The 22,726-nt window shown below is 41.4% G+C and overlaps 1 protein-coding gene across 1 annotated transcript; it reads left to right on the top strand.

Annotated features, from left to right (window-relative positions):
• Positions 1 to 12,157: 12,157 nt before the first annotated feature.
• Positions 12,158 to 22,447, top strand: LOC104156959 (granulocyte-macrophage colony-stimulating factor receptor subunit alpha-like; the record flags this gene model as incomplete). Its single annotated transcript, XM_009704731.1, has 10 exons — positions 12,158 to 12,245; positions 12,416 to 12,552; positions 13,539 to 13,659; positions 15,302 to 15,431; positions 15,514 to 15,689; positions 16,845 to 16,984; positions 19,859 to 19,897; positions 20,848 to 20,977; positions 21,626 to 21,719; positions 22,366 to 22,447. Coding segments are annotated over exons 1-10 (1,137 nt in total), but the record flags the coding sequence as incomplete, so codon positions are not given.
• Positions 22,448 to 22,726: the final 279 nt, after the last annotated feature.

Here is a 22,726-nt window from a genome sequence, read left to right as displayed (position 1 = left end):
GCACTTCGCAAAAACCTAATTTCTGCATCCCCTATGAAGTGTAGCAACGGGTAGACAATACAAGCCCTTGGAAGAGCTAAGTAGTTAGTAAAGACCATGAGGTCAGCGCAGAAGACAAGAAGCAAATACCCTCACCTCCTGTGGTGTCTCCTGATACCCTTGACAGAGATTAGAAGCACAGCAACAAACTCTATTTTACTGGTATAATGTGATTTCTGGGCTCCTTTCTGTTGGAAAGAAGCTTATTCCAGCGAGGAAGTCAGAATTTGAGCAGGTAATAGCAGATGAAAGCAAAGATGGAAGCAAAACTTTAACCATCTTTGGTTAAAGTCTAATTCCACAAAAAGCTCAGCCTTGATCTGGAGTTATACCAAAAGAGCCTTATCATCTGACTCCTCAGTTTGAATGGTGGGTGGGTGAACCACCTACTTGTTCCTACCTGAGGATGTCATGCTGGAAGCTCACCATGACTTCTAAGGTGGTCTTAAGACTCAAAGAGAAAATGCTCAGCAATTTCCCCCCTTAGCTTTTGAGCGCTTTCATTCACAAGAACCAGAACTTTATCCTCTGAGTAGCCCCACTAATTTTGATAACTCGTATATCTTGCTGCTCCTTTTGGTCTCTGAGATTCAGATTTTGGGGCTCTCACAATGTTTTTCGTAATTAGGTGAGGAATCACTGACACATCAGGTTTATGTTTTGGTGTAAAATTGCTTTGCACTTTGAGACTCAAAGACTCAGATTTCTATACCAGATATTTGAACACAGCTATTTGATTATTAGACTAGTTTTATAATGATACTAGACATTTGATTATTAACTAAATACTCCAAGGACTACTTTCTTGCACTGAGGCCAGCTGCCATGTAAGAGCCCAGATACATTTTATTAAACCACTAAATAAGGAGGACACATGCAAACTGCCCTTAGAAAATGGCCCTGACCTGAGTTAACTTCTGGACTATGTCCAGAAATTGTTCAGGACATTGCTTGCAAATCCTGGCCAAACCATTGCTGGGAACAGTTGCTCCTGGACATGTTCCAGTGTTGGGGAGCCTTCCAGTTACCAGTGCAGCCAGGGGCCATCCTCCACACTGTCCAGCTTCTACTGTAGTTTGATACAAACAGCTCTTGGCACACGTACTGCTTTTGACAAAGTTAATGATTGCCTTTTGGTCAAAGACTTACCTGGGAACCTTTCTTTGCAGCAGATCAGAACAACAAGGCTAATTTCTTAATGAGGCTGAGTTCATGCTGGACACACATGTAAACCATCTCTGTATTTCTCTCAGTATGCAGCAGTGGCCAAAGTTGAAATGCTCACAATCACTTGCTAAAAGACTGACGGGGTTGTACTAGACTACACTAGTTTATACAGCCTTTCATAATAGCTTCCTTCTCCGGCAAAATTGCCAGAGTGAAGCAGAGTTTGGCTCTAATCCACCAAAACCTAGCCAGGAGCTATGGACCATTCATCGGCTCTCTGATAAGGAAGGGAATAGGAAAGTATAATAAAGACAAGGTACAGACACTCAGGAGATGGCAATATGGTCTTGTTAAATAGAGGCTAAACAAAGTCCCCATTTGTTTCCTATTTTCTCCTGGAAAGGGATAACGTACTTCAACTTATTCAGGAAAGGTATTACACGTATGTGCAAAAAAGCCAAAAGTTCAACCCAGAACTGAAGGCCTATCCATCTGGAAAACTCATGATGTGAGTCCTCTTGGAGTACATTTCCAGGCATATCAAGAAGAAGGTCACTGGGAACAGTATAATTTTACCAAGGGTAAACGCCTGTGAAAAGTGGGGTACCACAGAGGTCTGTCCTGGGACCTATCTAGTTTAACATCTTTATCAATGACCTGGAGGAGGTGATGAAGTGCATTGTCATCATGTTTGCAGATTACACCAAATTGGGGTGACCAGCTGATGTGCTCAAGATGAGGGCTCCCATCCAGAGGGACCCAGACAGGCTAAAGGAATAGTCCAAAAGGAACTTTGAAATCATCTGCTATTCACTTGAATTTACATTATCTGGAAGAGGAAAAGGTAAAAAATATAACATTATTTTAATTTTTTTTTTTCAAAAACAATGTTTTGAAAAATTGTGCTGTGCATTTCCCAGAACTCTGTGCGTTACAGAAGCCCTTGTTAGTATGTTGCAAAACAGCTTCATACAACATTTGACAGCTTCTTGAAGGATATGAACACAATTGTACCATCTACTGTTTTCTTATGAAAGGTTAGTTACATTTCTGAAGCTTTTGTTAGCCTGGTGTTTTTCTCAGACCTCCTCCTAAGGCTGCAAATGTTAATGCTAAACTGAGACATTATTATTAACAGATTTTTTCAGACCATGTAGGGTGATTTTTCTGTCTTTCATTTATGACAAACTATTAATGAATTGGCTAGCAACATCTACATCAACAGCGTGGAACACCACCTGCAAGAGATCCTAGCAGACCGCTCTACACCTGTGGACTAAGAGCTCTGGTGCTGGAAGGGGCTGTCTTGGGAGAACTGGGGAGGTCTCTGCCCACCCCTGACTACTCTAAGGGAAGTCTCAGCCCCTCACATCGCCAATACTGAACTAGAATAGAACACAGAATAGCATATCAAACAAAACCAAAATAATTTCTGGCTTACCGTAAACACCAAGCTGCAGACTGTGGCAGTTCACAAGCTGTTGAGACGACTGTTCCCAGGAGAAGGTGGGGGCCTGTTGAAGGGGAACACAAAAGATTTCATAAGTCCTGAGGAAGCTGGTCCCCAGGAGAGTCAGAGTCCTGGACCTGTCCAGGACCTGAGGGCAGCCATGGGGTCAGCAGGGCCAGGCCCTCCCTGACCGGGGCCCATCCACACCACCCAGTGAGGGAGCATAGGCAGCCAGAGCTCGAGAAGAGGGGAAGAGTGGCTGTGCCAGTTGGTACACACACAGCTCTGATGAATTAGTTCAGACTAGAGGTTAAAATGGATCAGTTAAAACTAATTCAGCCACTGTTTGGGCAGCTTGAATGTATGGGTCAGATGACACTGTAAGACCACCCTTGGGTTACCCAGAGCCTGACCAAACAGGATGCAAATCCCTTCATCAAAATTAATCAGGCATGCTGACACACACTTTGCATCACCGATATGTGTGGCAAGGGAGGACAGTGCCACAGAAAAGTTACGCAAGGTAGTAGTGGTTACTGAAGTGGCTGGTGGTACCCAAGTAGAGCATATTTGGTGAACAGGCAGTTTCAGACCACACTGACACATGTACTAACTGTGTTCTTTTTAGGCTACATAAAATAAGCAAATTAAATCCTTTAGTGAGCAGAAGATTTGAAACATGCCAGTCCTGTTTCCAAGGTACCAGAAAAGCTGGCAAGGACTGAGTCAATGCTAGGCATGTGCTTCCAGAGATCAAATTCTGCAGCTGAACCACTGCCTCACATGCGCTCTGCCTTCAGTATTACTCACTTAACTTATCTATAGGTTGTTTTCATCCATAGCCTCAAGGTTTTAAAATTGGAAATTATTATTAACATGTCCTTCTGGTGGGAATCACCGAGTAAAGGTGGGCTAGACTGAGCAGTGTGGAGGGAAAAGCAAATACATTTAAAATTTGAAATGTTTGTGGAGTAATTTGCTGGTGGTGGATCTGAGCACATACACTAGCAAAAAAAAAAAAATTGGTTCAGGGAAAGCAGAGTTAAGAATAGTTCTTCCTCTAACAGATTAACTACGAAGGATCCTACTTCACTCCTAAAAAACCTGGGGAATTCTTCACATTCCCTTTATTTTGCTTGTGTTGGGAGTGGAAGGTAGGGGGTAATTCAAATCACTCTTGCTACAAGCATTTGAGAGCAGCAAGAAATGAAAAGATGCTATTACATAAAGATTACATATCTGCATGCCAGATATCATGTAAAACAAACCAGGAAGTGGCTAACGCTCAGCATGACACAGAGCCACGTCTAAAAATGCTGGAAGTTAAAGAAAACATTGTGGCTTAGACTCATTTTTATATGACTGCAAAGTCTTTAGCGAACTTGACATTATTGAATTCAGTAAATGTTTTGGATATTTGAATATTCAGATACTTCTGCACCTAGCCCATGATATTGTCGCCTAAGATGAACCAAACAAAACCAACCCATAATCGGGCAGTGAGAAAGTTCAGAAATTTGGATCTGATGCTTTCCCTGCCTTTTCTCTGCCTACAACTATGCAAGACAGAGTTTTCTTGGCTGTTTGCAAATACATGCTAAGGACTGATCTTCCTCAGAGGAGAACCTGGGCTGGTGTAGGAGTCATAAACAACATATACAGCCAGTGAGGTCCTGACAGAAATAATTTGCCATGTTGTAAACACTTTAAACATGGACTAGTCATACAGCACTGCTGTTACTTCCAGAACATATAATTTATGAAAATGTATTTATTTGTAGAAGAGATATTTCTATGATCATATTCATGTACTATGACTACTAAGTATTTATGTATTTTTGCATAATGAGTTTGCATATTGTGACTATCAATGCTTAGTTCATCCAATATAAGAGGAAGGAAGAGTTAGTTGCATGATCAGTTCGTGTGAAATCATTAGCATCTGCAAATTAGGAAATTTAAGGAAGTTCAAAAGCAGTAAGGGAAATGATAAACTGAGTCACTTTCTGACTTGCAGCATTAGCTACTCAATACCATACGCAGTAAAAAAGTTAAGTGGTAGAGCAAAACACTTACTGATGCCTGCATAACCACAGCTACAGGTTCAAGTGTCCTTGCTGCTGCAATCCAAAATCAAACAAGACAAAGGAGGAGAGTTTTTTTCAAGAGGAGGTAAGTCTCTCCATGTTGTCTATTGATCTTCTTGTGCCACAGAAGATTTTGTGCAGAACACAAGCGTTTACCAAGAATTAAGTTAGGTTCAGTTATACTAGCACACGTATAAAATCTGGATTACCTTCCTGCTTAAGAAAGTCTAGGCAAAATTTTGGTGATGCTTTAAGCTATTTAATTAAAAATTGCAAATATGTTTATATGTAAAATTTCTGAATATTTCTGCAAGATTTGAGGGAGACTATGAAATGTCTATGATGTCTGTTGCTCTATTTGACATTTGTTATCTGGCCTGTATTTTGCAACAACTGAAAGAACTGCTATTTTCTATACCCTTTCTGTAAATTAATCTAACTAAAAATATGTGGTTTTCTATTTTTTGAAAAAAAGTAAATCACAGAATCTTGGGATGGCTGAGGCTGGAAGGCACTTCTGGATATTGTCCTGTCCCACTCCTTGCTTAGAGCAGGGTCAGCTATAGCAGGTTGCTTGGGGCTTTGCCAGTCAGTATCTCCAAAGTCAGAGACTCCACAACCTCCCTGGAAAACCTCTTCCAGTGGTTGACTGCCCTCACAGTAAAAAGCATTTTCTTGTGTTTAAATTGAATTTCCATTATTTCAGTTTGTGCCCATCGCCTCTTGGCCAGTCAGTGGGCACCACTGAGCAGAGTCTGGCTCCATCTTCCTTACTCCCCACAGCCAGGTATTTATGAGATCTCCCTGAGCCTTCATCTCTCCAGGCGGAACAGTCCCACCTTTCTCAGCCTCTTCTCATATGTCAGAGCCCTCAATCATCTTTGTGGTTCTTTGCTGGACTCCCTCCAGTAGGTCTATATCTTTCTTGTACTGGGGACCCCAGAATTGGACCTAGCACTCCAGGATCACCTCCCTCAACCTGCTGGCAATGCTGTGCCTCATGCAGCCCAGGGTGCCTTTGGTCTTCTTTTCTGCAAGGGCACATTGCTAGCTGATGGCGAGATGTTGTCCAATGGGACCCCCAGGACCTTCGCTGCAAAGTGCTTTCCAGCAGGTCGTCTTCAGCCTGTGCTGGTGTCAGGGGTTGTTCATCTCCAGGTGCTGGACTCGGCACTTCCCTTTGCTGAATTTGATGAGATTCTTGTCAGCCCATTTCTCCAGCCTGTCCAGGTCCCTCTGAAGTGAAATGGTGATATATCAACCACTTCTCCCAGTTTGGTATCATCTACAGAAATCAAAACACTGATTTAAAGACTGAACTAATTCTTGGAAAGTTGCATTTAGGCAACAATATGAGAGTAATATTTCATTGCCTGGTATGCATTGTAAGATTTTTATTCCTATTTCTATGCCTGCTGGTATGCTTAGCAAGTGTATGATACTCTCCATATGTCTGCAATGTATAAACATTAGTTTGTCTGCCATGTATAAGCATTAGTTTATCCTCACATGACCCTATGAGTAAAATACAAATTTTAATTTCTGGAAGTGTTTCATGGGCAGGAGTAATTTTCCCAGAGTCATTCAAGAAAATAAAGTCACTGGCAAAGCTAGGAATTAGAACGAAGGAACATTGGTCTCAGGTGGTATTTTCTGGTAGCATCCTGCACTCACAGCCTAAGAGCAAAGACAATAGACTGTACAGACTAAGACAGTAAGAATTGAAAATGCTTAAGTCAGTATTTAATGGATTCTTTCTGTAAAAACTACTATAGATACATCACAACTTTTAAATGTGACTGTATTTTCCTTCTGACACATTGATATTGAGATCACGCTAAAGCAGATTGAGTTTAACCATGCCTTGCTACAAAAGACTAAATGGACTTCAGATTACCACGGATATGATCACTACTGCTGAGTAAGACACAACATACATCTAGTAACATTAGATAATAGGTTTAGCAATATTTCCCTTGATAAGTTTTTGCTAGTGAAAAAACTGAAGATACAGCCTATGCACATACCTCTAAATAAAAGTGCCGTGGCTTGACCCCAGCCGGCAGCTCAGCCCCACCCAGCCACTCACTCACTCTCTCCTAGTGGGATGGGGGAGAGAATCGGAACAGTAAAAGTGAGAAAACTTGTAGTTTGGGATAAAGACAGTTTAATAGGTAAAGCAAAAGTGGCGCACACAAGTAAAACAAACCAAGGAATTCATTCCCCACTTCCCATGGGCAGACCGGTGTTCAGTCATCTCCAGGAAAGCAGGGCTCCGTCATGTGTAACGGTGACTTGGGAAGACAAACGCCATCACTCTGAACGTCCCTCCTTTTCTTCTTCTTCCCCCAAATGTATATGCTCAACATGACGTCATATGGTATGGGATATCCCTTGGGTCATTGGGGTCAGCTGTCCCAGCTGTGTCCCCTCCCAACTCCTTGTGCCCCTCCCAGCCTCCTCGCTGGTGGGGTGGGATGAGAGGCAGAAAAGGCCTTGGCTCTGTGCAAGCCCTGCTCAGCAATAGCTAAAACATCCCTGAGTTATCAGTGCTGTTTTCAGCACAAATCCAAAACACAGCCCCATAGCACCTACTGTGAGGACAATGAACTCTACCTCAGCCAAAACTAGTATAAAAAGAAAGCTCCAAGGCCAAGTATCACTGGCCGGCTTGTACTCACATAGCTTGGGTGCATAGATTAGGTTTATAAAAAACCTGTCTTGGAGAGAGCTAATGAGTGAGCTAAGAATTGAGGAGTGTGGAAACCAGGCATTTGAGTCCCCTCTGGGGCCCTCCCCTACATAGCAGGGTAGACACAGCTCCTATATCTCTTATCCTGCCTGCAGGCCAGAGAAAAGCCAGAGAACCTGGCTATGTGTTGGTACATTCAGCTGAGGTGATAGAGAGAACATAGGCACAACCCAACATGAATCCTTTCTTGTGTAATTTGCTTTAAAAGTCAGTCAGCTGTGAAACACAAATCCTTTGGGAAGCAAACCCCCTTAGCACTGTGGTCAATGGAAATGGTGATTTCTTATTCCCACTGCAAGCCCAATGACACGTCCAGAGCCTGGAGGCAATGGTGCCAGCAAGCAGGCAGGGCTGCAGATGACTCCTTCGGCAGTTCGCCAGGCAGGCATTTCCGTGAGAAAGCGTGGAGAGTGCTTGCAGTATGGGGCTGCTGTCATGCGTAGGAAACCTGAGGGAGATCCTGAAAGCAGAGGAGTCATGAGAGCAGATAGAGGGAGATGAAAAGAAGAATGAGGCAAAGACTGTAAAGGAAAGGTAAGCAGACTGTTGCCAGAGAATAGGAAAACAAATGCCTAAAAAGGAACATAGGATGAGGAAAGGAAGGCGAAAAGGTTAATAATGACTGAACAGATTGCACAAAACGGAGAAAAATATGCTTATATGAAAAGGGGTAGGCTAGAAGGACAACAGGTCTCGAGGTTCCTATGTGCATTACTGGGGAGGTCACTGAGAGCATGGGAATGTGGAAATAACTGGTGATACCAATATCTCACATAGCATTACACAGCCAGTCCTCCGTACTCTTTGTACTTAAGATTCTTCAGTATCACTTCCCAGCAGATGTGGCCACATCCTTACTGTAGCAAGATGATTTACAAAGAAAAGATTGATGCTGCAAGAGATAAGCAGAGGAGTCAGGCTACAGTGAAGAGTCTGTCTCTGTTGCAGACCCAACATGGTATCCTGTCCTGGCTTGATTCCTGGAGACAATGACGGATGGGTCACATCAAGCCAATTTCCATGAAATGTGAGGTGCCTCCTGGAAATATTCAAGACTTCAGCTTGCTTGGAGGGTCTATCTGGGTTTTTGCTTTCAACACAAGCAGAGTCAGTCTGAAATCAGCACTCTGAAATGACTGTTAAAATAAATATAGAAGGACAGGCAAGTAACAAAATATTACCGTATTTCTCTTTTTCCTGAGTTTGTAAGAATTTACCTCACAGTCTTAGAATTAACCTTAGCAATACCTGCAATCAAGAAAATTGCCACCAGGAAGTTACACTACTAGGTAATACTAAAACAAACAAACAAACAAAAACATTAATCAATGTTGCTTCTTCATGTAGAAAAAAAAAAGAGAAAAACAAATGCTGGGAATAGAGGAATCTCTTCCAAAGAGGTTTAACTTCCTCTGAGAAAAGGAAAATGGTACCTAAGATGCAGATATATTTGACAAGAGGTGATGTCAGTGTTTGACTAGCTCTGCTCAGACCTCCACACCACAGGAATGAATGTGGTGTCGTCCTTTGCGGGTACTCACACTTCCTTTGTAATGTAAATTCCCTACAGTGACCTGTAATATCTTGGTTTCCAACTCGTTGGTTTCTGACACTGCAACTAGCAAAAATTTGAAGTAAACTGTTCTGGGGTGAGGGACGTAAACCTCTAAGAACAGAGGGAGTTAATGTAGTTTGAAAAGTGGAGAGCCATTTGTGATAATGATAAAAATACTGTGGTGGTTTGACCTTGGCTGGCCACCATGTGCCCACCAAGCCGCTCTCTCACTCCCCCTCTTCTTTATTCTCTACTTCCCATCAGCAGATGATATCCAGCCACTCCCTGGGAAGGACGGCCTCAGTACACACAGCAGCTGCTTTGGAAAACAAATGCCTTAATAACAAATGCCTCCTCCCACCCCAGTCCTCCTTTCTCCCAGATTTATACACTGAGCACAATGTCATATGGTATAGAATATCCCTATGGTCAGTTGGGGTCAGCTCTCCTGACTGTTGTGTCCCTTCCCAACCTCTTGCCCACCCCCATCCTACTGGCCTTTGCACGGTGGTTGGGATGGGGTCGGAGAGACGGCCTTGATGCTGTGCGAGCACTGCTCCGCAACAGCCAAAACACTGGGGTGTTACCAACACCATTCTAGATACAAATACAAAGCGTGGCACTATATGGGCTGCTTTGGGGAAACTTAACTCCAGCCCAGCCAGAACCAAGTGTTTCTTATGCTAGAGAAGGACAACACATGAAAGTACAGCCATGAGCTACCTTGTTGAACCGGGCAGCATTGCCAACCCCCTCCTACGCTCACATAGCCTGCAAGGGGAGGCATAGCCTCCTTCACATGGTCTATACAATGCTTCACCAGAGAAAATATTCACACACTCTGTGAGACAAGAAAAGAAAAAAGTAGGCAAAAGAAACCTCAAAACCTGACCAGGTATAAGATTTGGTTGCTGCTTAAAAAAATGCCTTTAGGAAAAAGACTTCCAAATCAAAGAAACTCAGCAGAGGGAAGCAGAAAATCAAATATATAAAAAATAGGAAGACACTAAAAAGGTTAATAAGACTTCTGTATAGCAATAGTCAAAGACTTTAAAACAAGCAGTGAGAAATTATTTCTGTGTTCCAGAAGCAGTGAATGGAATTCAACCAGATGTCCATTGACTGTAACAGGAGCCTAAACAACTAGTGCTTGTGTAAATACTGACTTGTAGATACTTTTAGGTGTCTTAATATCAAATTTCATCCCACATAAGCTATCTGCAGGTACACTAATAGATCTGTTTCATTATCAAGACATAATGGAGGCAAGTCAAGAGGGGAAATAAACACTGGAAAAATATCTTGTCTTTGTAGCATTCCCCATTGGAAAGGATCATTACCATGTATTATGACACTTCAGGAAGCTGGACTGAAAAACACACAAAGATGACAGTAGGTTCTAGAAAATGCTGACAACTTACAGAAAGAAAGTTGTAGGTGCAGAGGAGCAGAAATACCAAGAATGATGATGTACATTGTTTGTGATTATGTAAATCTTTGTTCAAATGAACTGTACATGAAGACTTGAGACTCACATTCTCTAAAATAGCCCTAAGTAGGTTCAGTAATTTTTCCTAGCCTCTCAAGTATATTTTATAGCCCAAGTTCAATTGTATATCACTGCAGTTATATTAGTTTAAAATTATTATGAACATAGTTCTATGAGCTAGCATCATATTTTGATTACAAAGCAGTCATCCTCAAAGTTTAATAATGTCCACAGTAAGATTCAACAGTGTCAGGACCCAAAACAAATAATAACAAAGAAAGTGTAGAAAATAGTATCTTATTTAATAGTGGGATACAGTAAACTACACCTAACAACTGGCATTCTTTAGGATATTCAGTTTTCCATGAAAAGAGGTGAAAAGTGAGGGACCATATATAAGAATGAAAAATTCATTCAGGTTTGTCAGGAACTGACAGAAGTGTCATCAAGCTTATGATAAATGCTGCTATTTGGGATATTCAGGACAAGGAAAAGCAGCTGAATCCAGGGTTATCCAGTGCCAAATGGCCTTTGGAAAGGCCCATCAAAATTCCAGCTTCTAAGGTACTTTTCTGAATGGAAAGCTGTTCTTAGCTGGTCTGTGGTCAGAAAAGAAAAGAAGAAAAGATGATAGAAAATAGCGCTGAAGTTGCTAAATAACATATACAAAACCAACAGTATGTCCACTGTCAGCTTTGATCTTTGCCTCCAGGAGAAGAATGAGAAGTGATTCAGGGCACTGCTCTAAACATTATTTTAAGGGTTATTAAGGCCTTACTACAGGAAAACTTGAAATCAGCCATGAAAGACTTTGAAGCAAGACTTCTTTGCCACAGTCAAAAAAAGGTAAGCACATCAGCATTTAATTCCTGCTAAAACATGACAGAGAGTGAGACCTTTCTCTTCCTTCTTTGCTTAGACAGTTCAGATCTCATGGACTTTTTCCATGCACTCCTAAAACATGCTGGCAGGAGCAGGTACAGGTTCTGAACATGCCTGGTGGTGATGCTGGCTTTAACGGAGCACTCATGGAGAAGCGAGTCATCCACACCCTGACATAACCAAAAGCCAAACCATCCACTTCCCAAAAGGCACCTTCAACAAATGGTTGAAAGCCAGTCTAAATGCTCACTTTGCAGCAGAAGCTGAAGCATTGAGAAAGAAAATCTGCAGTGATGTTCACAGGATCGGAAAGCAAGAAAATCTGACTTTCTAATGGTATAGTTAGGATAGATACGTGGGTCAATAGTAATCCTGAATCATGGTCTCTGCACCAAATACAGCGAGTGTATAGAATCATAATGAGAGTGTACAATGAGTGTATGTATCATAATGAGAGTCTGTGGCCTCTCTACCTCAAACCGTTGTGCTGTAATAGACAATAGTGAGACTATTCAGTTCTTTCAAAGAAGAGGTGCCTGTCAGACATCCTGAAGCACACCCTCTGCTTGGCTTTTCTAAAGAATATTTTCTAGAGGTGAATTAGACAGCATCTTTGACTCCTCCCATGAGAAAAAAAGAAGGTTTGCAGAAAGCAAAGTACACTTTGGCATCATTTTCCTCTTCTTTTTTTATTTTTTTTTTTTTTCCCTGAAGGCTTCATTTTCTCTTTCCAGGGATGTTTGATACTCTTGGACTCATTTGCATGATTTGGTGGTGTATGATGCCATTTCATCCCTTGCATGCTGACATCCAGTGTACGGGGTGTAAGTATGTTTTTGCAGATATAATCTGAGAAACAGTGTTTAATTCTTCATTATCAGAGATATTTGCAATTAATCTGGCAATTGTCGTCTTAAGCCTGACAGATTCTATCCTCTGCATTCAACAAAAACAATAGCATATCCCTAATGAATTTATTCTGTGACCCTTTCAGCAGAGGCACAAGAATCACCTATTACAAACGTGAAAATGAATTGGAGAAAAATGGAACTGTCCTGGGAGAGCAGTAAGAATTTCTCCAAGTACAAATGTACCATCATGGACAGGGACGTAGAAAGTATAGAGAAAGAGGTAAACTTGTTATTCATGGAGATAAGTAATTGCACCTTTTTCTTTACCTTTTATTGATTTCACTTACTTTGAAAAAATTAATCAGTTGCAGGTAAAATCTGAGCAGTGGCTGTTTTCAGTCTACAGCTTGATCTGTCAGGGGCTGTGGAAAGCTGTCACCAAGGCCAGGGTGCATTTGCTGCAGCAGGAGCATCCCGTGCATGCCACAGAACTGAAGTTCTGGTACCAAAGTGGAAAGGAGGAGACAGCCTGAACTGTACTGACGTTGAATCATGAACAGGGATGTAGCTGCTGAAAAAAGGGGCTGTGAGACTGAGACTCCTAGAGAATGTAGAGAGACAGAGCAAGAGACCCTTCAAATAAAAAAATAATTCCCCAAACACTGTCATGGATTTTCATTATCTCAAGTTCTTCACTTGTTTCCTGGTAAATTGGATCATGCCTGTATCACATGTTATGTTATAAGCCCACATTATCCAAACAAAAAACTTTGACAGAAAAAAAGGTAGAGATGGCTTATTTAGCTTAGCAAAGCAGATGTCTTAATTAGAAATACATATTACAAGAACATATCACATCTTTACTGAAGATTATAATGCCATAGACACCTTTCTGACCCCTGGGGAGGTCAGACAAGGACTTCTATTTTGCTTAATCCTTTGATTAAATTCCATTGTGGTTCCCCTATCTATTAACCATCTTCTGTTAGGCCACTGGGGTACTATTAGCCTTCTCTAATAGTTGCACACTAGCGTAGCATCCAACTGCCAAGCTGCGAAGCTTTTTGTGCAGTTATGCTTTTGATCACTCAGCTCCACTCTACATCACCTTCAAGTGGTAAAGGAAAGAGTTAGCCTAAAACACATAACATACGCAAAATTTTGGTTCTATGAATTGAGTTTCTGAGTTGCACTTCCATAGCCAGCATTATCTAACACCAGCAGAATTAAAACACAGAAATAAAACATCAGCATGTTCTTTTCCAGGTGAACAGCCCACTCTGCAGGTTTCCAGTGGAACAATACATGCCTCTGCACAAAGGGGTATTCTTTATCATTGAAGTGCCAAACACAAACACCTCAAAAAAATGCACCTTTATCCCTGGAGGTAATGTCTATAGTCTGGATAAGGTTTTCTCCATTTGCAAACTTTTAAAGGCAAACATGGCCTCAGAAAACAATTTCTTACACAGTAGGTAACTAACCGCTTTATTTTCTATTAATAATGATTTTTTGCAGATCTGCTAAAATTATTTGCTCTGTAATGAATGTTTCCACAGTTCTGCAAGAGATGCATTATTACAAATGTGTCAGTAATTGCATTATTCTCTTTCATACTAGGGCTCCAAAACGTCACTAAATTACAGTGGTTTAAGGGTGGATTCAAATAATTGTTCTGGCTGTTACAAATTAAGATGTTAGCACCCATTTCTTTATTAAATGCTTTTCTGCTGGGCTGTTGGTGAGTTTGTCAGGAGCCAGACCACAAAACTACCTAAAGGTAGAGTCTGGAGAGCAGTGAAATCCATAAATCGGGAGGAGGAGAGGGAAGGAAATGCCGGTGGTAAGCAGCCAAGGGCAAACCGAATGTACTGATCTCCTAATCTGGCCCTGGCGTGCACATCCAGGTGCACACACAGACAGACACACGCACACACACATGCAGGTTCCCCCAACTGCTGTGCACCCATCGAGCTGAGCCAACTGTTTACAAAGATATTCTGAGCCTGCCCCATGTGGGAGTTAATCAAAGTGGGATTTAGGCAGATCCTAGTTTCATAATCCCAAACCTGAAATTTTTACAGCTTGTTTTCCACTTCCTTCTCAACTCAGTTCTCCACTGAAATTGCTCAGTCACCAGCGCTCCTGCAACTGTGAGCAACTGAGGTATTTCAGACTCGACAGAGGTGATGAGATTAGCCACTTGCTCATATCTGAGCAGAGAAAGCACTCCCTACTCATCTCTTTCTGGGGACTTGACAGAGGAAACACTCTCACGGTGACTCTCGAAACACAAGCCAGGACACGCTGCCTCTTAAAACCTCTTGCTTTTGGTGTTCCTCCTCAGCTGGTCCTAGCCTCCAAGCCTGCAAATTCCCCAGGGGGTTTCCCCCTGCTTCCACAAAGGTGGAAGTATTCCCTCAGCGCTGGGGGCAGAAGGGGGCTGGAGGTAGTAGCGGAGAAAGCTTTCACCCTTCCGCTGAAGTTGGGGTATGCCGCAGAAAGAAGAAAACTGGCTGAAGAAAAGAGAAGGAGGCTAAGCACACCTGCACAGCCCGGTCACGAGGGAGCTTCTGAAGAAACGAGGTTCCCTCTTCAGTGTGCTTCAGAAAAGGAGGAGATCAAGTCACTGTCACCCACATCAGGGTGGAAAGATCTAGCCAGGAGGCTCTTTGATCGGAGGGTAGAAAGTCCCATCTGTTTAAATGCTGTGGGTAAACACTTCAGAAGTGGATTCCTGGGCATTAATTGGTAAAGGAGAAATACTTCTCTCTGTAGCACCACGGATGGTGTTAAAAGGCAATGTACCTTCCTTTACCTGTGTGAATGCTCTACTCACTCCCAGATTTCACAGTTCAGAGGCAGTCAAAATAGGGTGAGAGTCCAGCTTTCTCTCAGTTGTTATTCCTAACCCAAGCAATAACCAGCTGGAGTTGCAGGCGTCTAACATATCTAAGTGTGTGCCAAGATCCTCCAGCTTGGAGCAGTCGCACAATTTTTCCCCGTCACAGACATTTCTGTGTTTGCAGGCATGAATGGGTCAGCCATTGAAAACTTCTCCTGTGTGATTTATAACATTTCCCTCATGAACTGCACTTGGCAGGCAGGCAGGGATGCTCCAGGAGATACCCAATATTTTCTCTACTGGCAGAACTCGAGGTAAGTGGGTCTGCTTGAGTCTGAATTCTCATTCGACACATCACACTGCCCACCTTTAACTAGAATACCTTGCTATATACAGAGAGGATGAAAAGATGGAATGCGAGCTTTACATTAAAGATGAAAATGGCAGAAACATAGGATGTAGATTCCAAAATGTGAGGATAGAGACTGAAAAAGCTTACTTCCTGGTGAACGGGTCTAGCAAAGACTCCCTGATCCAGTTCTATGATGAGTACATTCAACTGTATAAAATTGGTAAGTGAACATTTTTATATTATTACTGTTTTATAAAATAAGGAAGTGGGGAATTTTTCTCTGAAGAGAAAAGAAGAATATAACAAGTTCTGTAGCCACCGCAGGATCCTGCACTGCAGAACAGACTTCGCTCCTGATAGCTGACAGAATATAGTTCCAAAAAATTAACTAAAACAAGCAAAGGCAGAGGCAGCCTGAAATAACTGCTCAGTGAAGTGGTGTGAAGATATCCATGGAATTCAAGTGATAAAACGCAATGGTTAGACTTACAAGGCCACCTTTCTGATGGGTTCATTTTTCCATCCCTTAATTTCACACCTCTCTGAGAGCCACAAGAGCTACGTGTCCTAAAACCAGGAGGGTTCAACTTGCAAATGAAGACTAGTGTTAGTTAAATATGTGGGTACCTATGTCTGAGCTTGGTGTTTAAGCTCCAACAGAGATCTGTGACAGGATTCAGTTGCCTAAAAACATGCCTCTAGTGTCACTTGAGACCCCTTCCAACACTTGAGGCATGCAGAAGGCTTGCAGATGTGGCCCAAGACCTGTAAGACACCAGGGTCCTCCCGGGTGTCCTAAGCCATCTGAAATGCCCAGCCTGAGACCGAGTCCTGCCTGCAGCTGATGCAGGCTGTAAAGCCCAGAGCTGTTCAGATGAGCACGCCAGCTCCATGGTATGCCAAAGAGCTCTGCAGACATCATGGGCACTACTGATGAGGTCTCTGTTGACTATAGTGGTTAGACACTTAGGTCACACCTAGTCAACTATATTGTAGGCACTCAAATTCAGATGGTTTGATTTTCTACATGAATAATCCACAAGCACAAAAACTTGCATCTTTTTTTTCCTATGGAGATTTGCACTGTCAATGTGAAATTTAGATGAAGAAGAAAATGCTGGTTGTACTACTTACACAAAATCCTTCATATGTTTCCTACATGAACTTCAGTTACTTCAGATGTCCAACAACTGAAGTGATAAATTCTCAAGTTTTGCTACTGTATTTTACTCCTGTTAACCAGATAACATTTGTCAACGTCAATGGCACACAGTTGTACATCAGTTGCCTCAATCTCTCATGTATTTTGCTATGAACACATGAGTTGTAGCTGGTTACTGATCATGTCTACATTAATTATGTCATTTCTTTCCAGAAATACTCACTCCTCCATTAAATGTCACTGCCAAGTGTACTGGAGATTCAGCGGGTTGCACAATTACATGGCAACCACCCCTTACAAGTCATGTGGAAAACATAAAGTGTTTTCTGTATGAAATTAGCATACAAAATAAGGTAAAAACAATTTCTTGGTTTTTATTTGGCACCATACCTACATACATGCATATCTGTAATGTGCAAACTTGTGTTTCCTTTCTTTATTAACTTCTCTCTCATAAGCTGTGCTGTCCTCCTGTTCCAGCTCTGCTGGTCTCGAATCCCACCACTCATGACCTTATTTCAAACTAATCAGAGGTGCAAAGCAGAAAAGCAGAGGAGAGCAGGGAAATGTTATGAGGGGTCTCTGTCCAACAACAGGGAGAGCACCTGTGATGCTTTCCTGCATGAGCGTGTCTCACAGAAGATGACCGGGTAACGGCATCCTGCGATCTGCAATGAGGGCACTGCCTTGGTGGCTGCCTCCAGCCCAGGCTAGGGCCCCTCATACTGGCCCTGCTTCCCAGGGCACCTCGGCTTCGGCCACTCCGTTGGCATTTTGCAGGTGCTGGATATCTCACAGCTGCCCCTCAGTTTCAACACGTGGGACTGTTTTGCCCCCCTCAGCCTACACACCTCTCCTCCACCACCTTTCCTGCCGTCTGTCGCCCTTCGGCAGCCTTCCCTCAGATGCCAACCTTCCCCTGGAGCCGGGTTGATCCAACCCAACCCCTGCCTGTCTACACAGTGTCTGCCAAAACCCCCGTTTTGAAACCAGCGCTGAAACAGAAGCCACTCTTCTGAAAAATTAGATACCATCACCTCAGGGGAAAGTTCACAGAGGCCCAGGGTAGATGTCCGCAATGGATGCGTTTGCTTTTCAGTCAGTTACCCTCTACTCTCTCTGCAGTCAGGTGTGGTGTTACCCATCTCCTTCCAAGGTAGACGACAGACAAATCATGCCCCTAAAGTGCTTCTTTCTTTCTGTTGGCTATAAAAGAGGAACCTAAAATGACTGTCATCTCAGATGTAAACACGTACGTACCAGAACTGAGCTGGGATTTCTCCTACACTATAGGCAGAGCACTGCCAACTTACCATAGTGACCCCAGGCAAAGGGCAGGACAACACAGAGTGTGTACTTCACCATAGCCGAGGTATGTCTGGTTTCCACCAAGTACAATGGCACAGAGAGGTTGAGGTGTCAAATTGTCCTCCACAAATCCCAGTGCCTAAAGGACCTGATTTTAACACCCCTAAGGACAACGGGCAGGAAAATTCTTTGAGCCCAGCAGTTCGAAAAGGAGGCAAGTAATAGCACTCTTCCTCCTCACCCCACGGATACCACGGATACCTGTTTTACCATTACATTATTGCCACATCTGGACAACGTCTGCATCGTGACAAATCAGTGCTCCCCACCTACCCCATTTCCCAGTCACCGTCAGTTCACCAGCTTACCGTAGTGGCAATTTCTTAGGCATTTGTAACACAAGGCCATTACAGGACAGAACAGCCAAGGGTTAAACATAAATATACAACTGCAATAAAGCATACATCATTAAAACTCATTAATTCATTCAAAACAAGGCCTGCAGCTTGCAGGCTGTTTGAATCGTCTGGATTTTGTATCTTGCATGCATTAATAGTATCTACCTTGGTAGCTATTTGAAGGACCAACTGCAGTACACGCAGCTCTCCAGCTGGCCAGTATAATTTGACAGTAAGATCTTGTGTGAAATACTTAGAGTGTTTTACATAAAGATATAGGTTACAACATATGACTGAAGCAATATTATCAAAAAGTCTCTTTTAAAGAAATACACGTTACCTCTTCTTTCCCGTGCTGCAGTCAGAATGAGTGGGGTTCAGTAGATTCCTATATTTGGGTGTGAAATTTATCTCACAGACCGAGACACTTTAATGTAGGTGCCTGCAAAGGAGCATGGATATCCCGTAACTGTCAATGCACATCTAGGGCTTTGTGCAGCTGAGCAGTAGGTGCCTCATTCCCCTTAAGGTGCTATAGGTACTGAAGGTACCAGAGGTACCTACATGGAGGTGGCAGATATCACTCACACCTTTTGGGAGGGGCCATCAGAGGTAAGGCAACTAAATTTTTAGTAATTCATTTGCACCCTCCCCATTCACAGCACAGGCTGATGACTTCCATCATGACCTAAGTTGAAAGAGTTCGGCTGAAAATGAGTAATGGGGAAATACTAGTCTGCTTGATAATGTGACATACACAGCAGGTGTATTTTCTGACTTGAGACATTCCTTCCAACAACATCTTTCTGACTTTTCCATAATGCCAGCTATTCTTCTGACACTACATGCGATAGATGTTTCCAGGACCTCAGCTTTTAAATGTCTTCTGGGATCCTTGCAAAAATCATTGCTGTTGATTTTGTTCACTCATTTTTGAACCTATTCTTTTTTCAAAATTTTCAGGTTCTTTGATCCAGGTCAATGTTTGATTCTAGTTACTTAAATTTTGATTGTATGGGATGTGTAAGTAGCTCTTCACAGTACTTTGGGGAAAGCCCCCGAGTATGGATCACGCAGATATCTAACAAAGACTTTTACTGGAAGGAGGGTAAATTTGCTGTTCACATCAATTTTCTGCCCCATGTTATCGAACTATTGTGAAAACACAGCTCCCAGATCTGCTGTGTTTGGATGATGACTTGATTGCTGGTGTCATTTGGATATACTTCTGCTGGATGAGAATGCACAGTGTAAACATGCCCTTAGAGGCAAATACAGCTTCTCACAACCACTGATGAATAATTCATGTTTCCTTCCTCTTCTAAAATGAAATGGAGGAAGTCAAAACTCTGAATAAAGTGCTATACTCTGGGACATTACTGGAGCAGAATATCCAATGGATTTTTCAGTTTAAAGTTACATATGATCTTTATAAGCAAGAAAATGAGAACAAAAGAGGCAGAAATATTTGATTATTTGACAAGAAAATAATAAAAATGAAGATTTGTCTTTGGTTTGCAGGATGAGCCCAAAGAAGAGAAAAAGGATCCTCCTCCAAAAGTAAGTATTCTTGTCATATATAAATTTGTGCTTTTGCCCACTTAAGCATGTAAATATCACTATATAAAACATACTTACTTCTAGAATTATAGTTTTTGTATCAGTATAGCAATGAGAGTTCAGAAAAATATGTTCCTGTGGTATCTTTATGTGTAAACTTAATACATCCCTTTTGGATGGGGTAGCTTAGACTAGGCAGAATTTTCCATACATTTCACAAAAATTCATACTTCCCATTCACAGTACAAATAGATTTTGCTTAAGACAGATGTGACATTTTGGTTAATAAAAATTGGAAACATTCTCTTTCTCATATCTGTTGGTGGAAAAATACCACTGTAGTTCAGGACAGCTAGACAGAGGGAATGCTGAGATCTTCAAAATCTGTGGAAGAGAATACACACTGTCAGTCTGTCCTTGACAAATAAGTGATCCTCTCAGCCCTGGAAGCATCTTAGTCTTGGCAGATTTCAGACTTTGTATAAAGTACCATGAGGACAGATGATATATATGTTCCTGGATTGTCTCAAAAACATTAAGTCTGTTTAGCAAAGACAGACACTATCCAGGGAATATTTGCATTACTAATCCCTGCAAAGGCTGCAAGGTGAACTTACAGGGTAGTTCTCCAGTTTCAGCTTTCTGTCCTGATTTTTTTAGGATCCATAAACAAGGACAGGGAAAAAAGTGTCCTTAAAGCATCGCAAAATTAATTAAAGATGCAATAAACTTCAAAATACAACTTTAAACTTCAAAAACCAGAAAGATTTGGCGGTAGGATGAACTGATTTATCACAGTTTTAAATTTGGGGAGAAGAATATTTAACTAGTAGATCTCTACAACATCATATAAATTAGTTCTTTAGAAACTGTATCAGGAAATCAAAATCCAAGTTTTGTTAATATTTGCCTATGGGATGAAATGGACAATCTGATTGCTTTGATTTTAGGTAAGGAACAACAGCTACAAATTCCAAAATTACGATGAGAAAAAAAAATACATCCTGAAAATCAGAGCACGTGGAAAAAACTGTCTCGTAAGCTCAAACTGGGGGGAATGGAGCAAACCCATCGAGTTTGGTAAGACTGTGAAATATTATTTTAATTTTTTTTTCAATAGTACCATGTTTGCTTCCCTTTCTCCCTCGCACTCACAGATACGAATAAAAATCTTAATTCTTACTCAATGACATGGAAGGAATCAGGTGGAAATTATTCACATGGAGGAGAAGCTCCAGTACTACAGCAACGGAGGCTGGTATCAGCCTTTGATTAGTTGGGATTGTGAAGGCAGCAGTTACTCAGATGCCAGGGCTACAGGAACAGGTGGAGATAGACCCAGTCTTGTCTTCGGTTCAAAGTGCTCAGGCTGTCTTTCAGTTCTTCAAGTTTTTGCCATGAATATCATCCCCTTCCTTCCACATCTTCCTTTTCACCCTTTTCTCAACACTCTTTTTACAGTTCCATCACTTTTGCTCTGTTATTCGTTCTGTGACTGTTTCTTCTTCTCCTTTTCTGGATTTTTTTTTTAATTATAATTATTTTAGATGTTTGAAATGGTTTAAAATACGTTAAGTGTAGCTGAATTTTTTAACAAGGTTCTGTAAGAAGTCAAGTTGAAGTCCTTCAGATTGTTCAAAAAAATAGGTGAAATTTGCATTCACTACTGACAGTCACAAAAACAGCTCTTTGGCATGCTAAGATCTTTTTCTCTCTTGGATGTTTCAGGTCAAGGGAAAGATTACTCTATTTTTATGATTTTATTTCTGATAGCACTTGGAACAATATCAGTGACAGTGCTCCAATATTGCCTTTTCAAAAGGTAAATCAACCTTATTGATGTAGAAACTATCGATAGAGTACTATTTCTATGAAATCCATTTCTCCTATCTCCTACCTTCCTATCTACAAATTTAAATAATCTGACTATCAGTGTCATGAAGTATTATTACCAGTATTGTTGTGGATGGCACTTTGGCATGCAAGTTCCCTACAAGCGAAAAAGGGGGAAAGGCTGTTTATGTTAGTAAGTGATTGATTCTATCAGAGCCTACAAAACCACTTCTCTTCTTACTTTTAAGCATTTAACATCCACATCGCTTTGAAGCCATTGGCTCCATACAGTACCAGACAAGAGGGAGTCTGGACAAATGAACATGTCATTATTCTGACAAACCTTCTCACTTAGTGGTGGAAGAAAGTTATGTCAGGTGATTTATCAAAAGTCATTGTTTAATAAAGTATATTTACTGTGACTCCCATCACAAAATAAATTTTACTTACCCAAGTGATAAGTGTAATAATAGTTACCTACCAGTCTACACTCAAAATATTTTACTTCTCACTTAGTGATTTGTAGAGCAACAGCTATTGAATCTTGAAAGTAAAAAATGCCCACCACAAAATGTTTGTGTAAGTTCTATTACCAGTATTTTTAATTTCTTCACAATTCCATTTTCTACCCAAAGGTACTGCAGTTGCAAAAGCATATTTTCTTCCATACCACAACCAAGAGACAAATTTAATGCATCAACAGATGAAGATATCCAGGTATGTGTTCTTTTCAATTCAGTCAAATTTGTTAACTATAAACCACAATAGGTCAAAGACTGGAATAATTGGCATATAAAGATGAGCATTAAATTTGGTCCATTAAAAATTAATTTGCTGTCATGCAAAGTATGCTGTTTTGAAACTAGAAATGCTCTATGCCAGTGCTGAGATTAGTGATTATCCTGTATGTATTTGCATCCATATTTAAAGACCAGAGTTAACACTTTTACTGAGATTGGTAACTTCCATGTGTACCAGTTTTGCTGGATTTCCGTT

The sequence above is a fragment of the Cariama cristata genome, unplaced genomic scaffold (assembly GCF_000690535.1).
Source record: "Cariama cristata isolate BGI_N322 unplaced genomic scaffold, ASM69053v1 scaffold6877, whole genome shotgun sequence".
Lineage (NCBI taxonomy): Eukaryota > Metazoa > Chordata > Aves > Cariamiformes > Cariamidae > Cariama > Cariama cristata.
This window is presented reverse-complemented; position numbering and strand designations above follow the sequence as displayed.